Source organism: Trichosurus vulpecula, chromosome 6 (genome assembly GCF_011100635.1).
Source record: "Trichosurus vulpecula isolate mTriVul1 chromosome 6, mTriVul1.pri, whole genome shotgun sequence".
In the NCBI taxonomy this organism is placed as follows: Eukaryota; Metazoa; Chordata; class Mammalia; order Diprotodontia; family Phalangeridae; genus Trichosurus; species Trichosurus vulpecula.
This window is the reverse complement of record NC_050578.1, coordinates 264,118,556-264,123,303: the sequence shown is the minus strand read 5'-3', so window position 1 is coordinate 264,123,303 and position 4,748 is coordinate 264,118,556. Positions and strand designations below refer to the sequence as shown.

At 35.8% G+C, this 4,748-nt stretch overlaps 1 protein-coding gene across 1 annotated transcript; it reads right to left on the bottom strand.

The window, feature by feature from the left end:
* Window positions 1-1,465: 1,465 nt before the first annotated feature.
* Window positions 1,466-2,431, bottom strand: LOC118855077 (olfactory receptor 8K3-like). Its single transcript, XM_036765198.1, has one exon. It carries the CDS (start codon window positions 2,426-2,428, stop codon window positions 1,466-1,468), a length of 963 nt encoding a protein of 320 aa, XP_036621093.1. The 5' UTR covers window positions 2,429-2,431.
* Between the last annotated feature and the right edge of the window lie 2,317 nt (window positions 2,432-4,748).

Below are 4,748 nucleotides of genomic sequence, written 5' to 3'. Positions count from 1 at the left end.
GGTATGGTGTACAAAATGATTAGCTGGTTAATTTAACAAAAAAACAAATGGAAAGATTTGCACTTATGAAAGATGTTATTCAAGTTTAGAGAAAGAGATGATAAGTAGAAATAAGCATAGGGAGCTGTTAGATATTTGTGTATGAGTTTATGTTTATGTATCTGTATATACACGCACATATATGTATATGCATATGAGTGTGTTTGTGTGTATGCGTGGGTGAGTGGTTGGGTGGGTGGGTGTGGAGGTGTGTGTCTGTGTTCTTTAAGATAAGGGATGGTCTGGGAGCAAGGGGAAAATGAAGTAAAAATTGCACAGCAGAAAACAAAAGAAAACCCACAAGGAAGCAAATAAAAGTTAGATAGCATTCAGAAGCAATGTGTTGCATTTATTATGTAGGTTTTCTCGAAACAGTAATTTATGGTTTTATATTGAATTTTCTCTTGCCTTTTACTGTTTACGTGACAATGTCCTTTTTATTTCTTTTTTTCATTTGGTATTTAGGCTCAAAATAAATTTTTAAAAAAGAACATGATGTGAGAACTGGTTAAAGATTCTGCTGTTAGCATGATGAATAGGTTCACGGCATCATAGAATTTTAAAAGAAATAGCACTTAAAATTTATATCATCAACCTCCCAAATTTTATAGATGAGTGGGAGTCAGAAAAGATAAACATATTGCCAGAATACCAGAGTTCAAAAACAATACAGCTTTTATTTAAGCCCAGGCCCTTTAATATTCTTCAACAGAATGTTCCAAGCCAGATTTATTTTAAGCTTTAAGAAATTAAATCTATCCTGAGATTGTTAAGATGCCCTGTATAACCCAGTGTTCTTTCCATCCTACCAGAAAAATGAAAAAGAAATTATGTGGGACTAAAGCTGGGGAAAGAGATGGAAGTTTTCTTCAAGAATTTGAATAATTATAAAGAAGAGGCAATCAAAATGTTCTACTTCACAGAGAAGATGAGGAATTTTGGCTGGGAGTCATAGAGGGGAAATTTATGTTGTGATAAGGGTAAACATTGTCACAATAAGAGACGTTCAAAAGGAGTTTGGATGTTCTGTTGGATAGTGGGGCTCTCAAGTACTAATTATTTTCTTTAATAAAATGTAAGTTCATTGATATAAAGAGGTTTTTAAATTTTTTTTTATTTACCTGCATTGATTTTCCTAGGCAAGGAAACTTAAACTTAGGCTGTAACTATTGCAGTATATAAAGAAGTAGATTTTTTAAAAAGATGTTTTGTAATAATCTTCTACAAGATCCCTTTAATTAATTGGTCCACTAAATTAGGATTTATTGGAGATTGGCCACTAAAAACACTAATAACTAATCAAAATTCATTCTTTGTCTGAACATTAAGAGAAATGTTTTTTTTTTCTCTAAGAGACAAAAGAAGTATCAGGGAGAAGTTGAAAGAAATCTAGCACATATTTACTTGCTTCTAATAATGGAAAACACTATATTGTGCATTTAAGAGAAGGCTTACATGATTTTTTAAAGAGTCTCTTCAAGGCACCTTTCACCTCTTTGTTCCTCAAGCTATAGATCAAAGGGTTGAGCATGGGGATGACCAGAGTGTAAAACACAGAAGCTATTTTGTCTTTCTCAAAGGAATGGCTAGATTGGGGCTGTAGATAGATAAAGATAAGTGTCCCATAGAATATAACCACCCCTGTGAGGTGAGAGCCAAAAGTGGAGAAGGCTTTGTGCCTGCCCTCAGAAGAGTTCATCCTGAGGATAGTCACAAGAATGAATGTATATGAGATAAGGATAATCAGAAGGGAAGAAACAAAGTTAAATCCAGCAAAGATCATAATGATTAGTTCTATCTCACTTGTGTCTGAGCATGTAATGGCCAATAGGGGAGCACTGTCACAGTAGAAGTTTCTTATTGCATTTGATTTACAGAAAGATAATTTAAAAAGCTTTATTGCAAACAGTAGAGATATCATGGTACTATAGAGGTATGACATAGCCACCAAGAGCCAACATATCATGTCTGACACAATGACCATATAGTAGAGGGGCTTACAGATAGCAACATAACGGTCATAGGCCATGGCTGACAGGATAAAAAGTTCACTGGCAATAAATATCCCAAAGAAAAATAGCTGTACTGCACATCCATTATAGGAAATGATATTTTTCTCTTCTGTGAATCCAACTAGCATTTTTGGTCCAATAGCTGTTGAATAGCCAAGATCAACAAATGCCAGATGCCTGAGGAAAAAGTACATGGGGGTTTGGAGGTGGGAATCAACACTGGTCAGGATGATCAGGCCCATGTTCCCCACAACTATGGCCATGTAGTCGAGGAGAAACACAACAAAGAGGGGGCCCTGTAGCTCAGGACGTTTTGTGATGCCAGTGAGAATGAATTCAATCACCTGGCTCCCTGTGGTTTCATTCAGAATGATCATTCCTTTTATCCAAGGGACATAATCTGGGAAGAAAAGAAAGAAACCTTCTTTGAGTGCTGTTTGCATAGATAACTAGGCCGTTAATGGCTAGGCTAGAAATGTCTTAGATATAGATGATCAGGAATTTTCCTACTCAATTACAATATAATTTTATCCACTTAGTGGTTATGTGGTGAATTCATTTATATTGAAGCAATGTCACATTATATCATTTGACATGATGTCACATCTTACCACACCACATGAAATCATATCAATATCCTGTCACAAAGAGCGCAGGGAATGTGGTTTTATTCTACCAAATAGTAAATCATGAAATTACTTTTCTTTCAGTGATGGGACAGAACAATATTATACATGTAATTGAACATATTTCTGCTGATCAATGGGTCTGAGGGTTATAATGCATATTAATGTAGGATAGAGCACATAAGATCACTTTGTGGAGAAATCATGTGGAAGTAGGTATCAAATTTGCTTTGACACTAAGTTCAGACAGGATAAATAACATTCAACGCATTTCCAAAAATACTCTGCTAGTCATGAAAAAGTTTTGGTTTCTGGGTCATTGACTATGACTATCAGTTGTAAAATTATAAGAAACTCTGAGAGATGGATTTTCCTTTTTAGGGGTGGCCTAAACCAGCAAAGGTTTAGAATCAATTGCAGTCTCTACTTCATGTAGTCGTTAATTGTATGATATCCAGGGAAACTCCATATATCTACTCACTCTCTGTAGTCTCCCTTGCCTTTGTCTTTTCAGAGAGAAAATTCTTCGCATCTAGTTTATGAAGGTGACCTAGCCTAAAAGTTTTGGTGTTTTAAACATATTTTATTCCAAGAGACATGAAAAACTTTTTTAATGCTTCTTGTTTTTCAGAAGATGTACCTGGCATTAGCTGAAAGATCATTCTGATCTCATTATTACTCTCACTAGTACTAGTGACCAACATCCCTTAACAATAACTAATTTTTTTCACTGATTGCCAAAAAGTTTCTATGACAACTGAGGCACTGTCATTTGATGGCTCTCCCACAATAAGTTTATTCCATTTCAATTTGATCAAATTCAGCCTAAAGCCACAAAATTCTCCTATTTACCTCTTTAAGGGGCACAGAGATAGACATTTTGACTGAGATTTTTGGACTCCATCTTTTTCTTGCACTGGTAGCTCAGAAGAAAGAATCATGTTACCTGCTTATCTGGAAGGTAGAATCTTCTGCAGCTTGTTCATCTAATCTGAGGTGCCAGTTGTTAGAGTCAAACTTTATGGTTTTGCTGTACCTATGAGGCCATGTCCCTGAAGCAAGGGAGATGTTTAATTAATTTTGTATGAATATGTCATGGAAATTGCCCAGACAGTAATGAGTGAAAAAGTTCACTGGCCTGTCTATATTCACGAAGCATACATTGAAGGTTTCCATTTCTGGGTGATATGCCACGGTTGCATCATGCCCCGGGAAGTTGCATAGACTTCTGCAAGAGGAATGCGGCCAGGAACACTTTATTTTAACCACCTGCATACTAAAAGCCAAGCAGATAAAGAACACCTGTTATCCAGAATATAATAAAATGTTGAATGGGCAAGATGGAGAGTTTGCTTCTTTGGGCGCATCTCTAGGACAGTTGGGTATGAACTTAGTGTTAAAAATATCCTAGTGTAGATGATCAGGCTGGGTTGTCTTTAGAGAATTACAAGGTCTTTTAGAAGGAATTAGGTGGCGCACTGACTATAGCTCTGGGCCTGCAGTTAGGAAGAACTGATTTCTAATCTACCCTCATACAAGTTCTTTGACTTGTGGCAAGTAACATAACATCTTTCGACCAATTTTTCTTTCTGGAAAAACAGGGCTAATAAGAACATAGCCATGCTGGTATTGTTTTGAGGATCAAATGAAATTTGTATCAAGTGGCCAATTTGTCTCTGGGCTTGGAGTCAGAAACAACTAAATTCAAAAGTTGTTTCATATACTTAAGTGTGACCCTTGTCATGTATCTTGATCTTTGCGTCAATTTCTTAAGCTTTCAAAAGGAGATAATTGAACTTCCTAGTCAGATTGTTTTGTGGATCAAATGAGATATTATTTGTAAAGTGGTTAGCACAGATACTAGGTCTATAACAGGCATTTGATAAATTCTTGCATATTCTCTTTCCTAATGACTGTAATCTTTACTGAAAGAGACCCATATGTTTATTTTTAAAGACTTCTAACAACCTTTTCATTTTGAGTTCAAACTTCTCTATCGCCCTCTGGTTTCTTTCCCTGACCACTGAAAAACCAGCAATATTATACCCATTTTATAAGAGAAGTTATACAA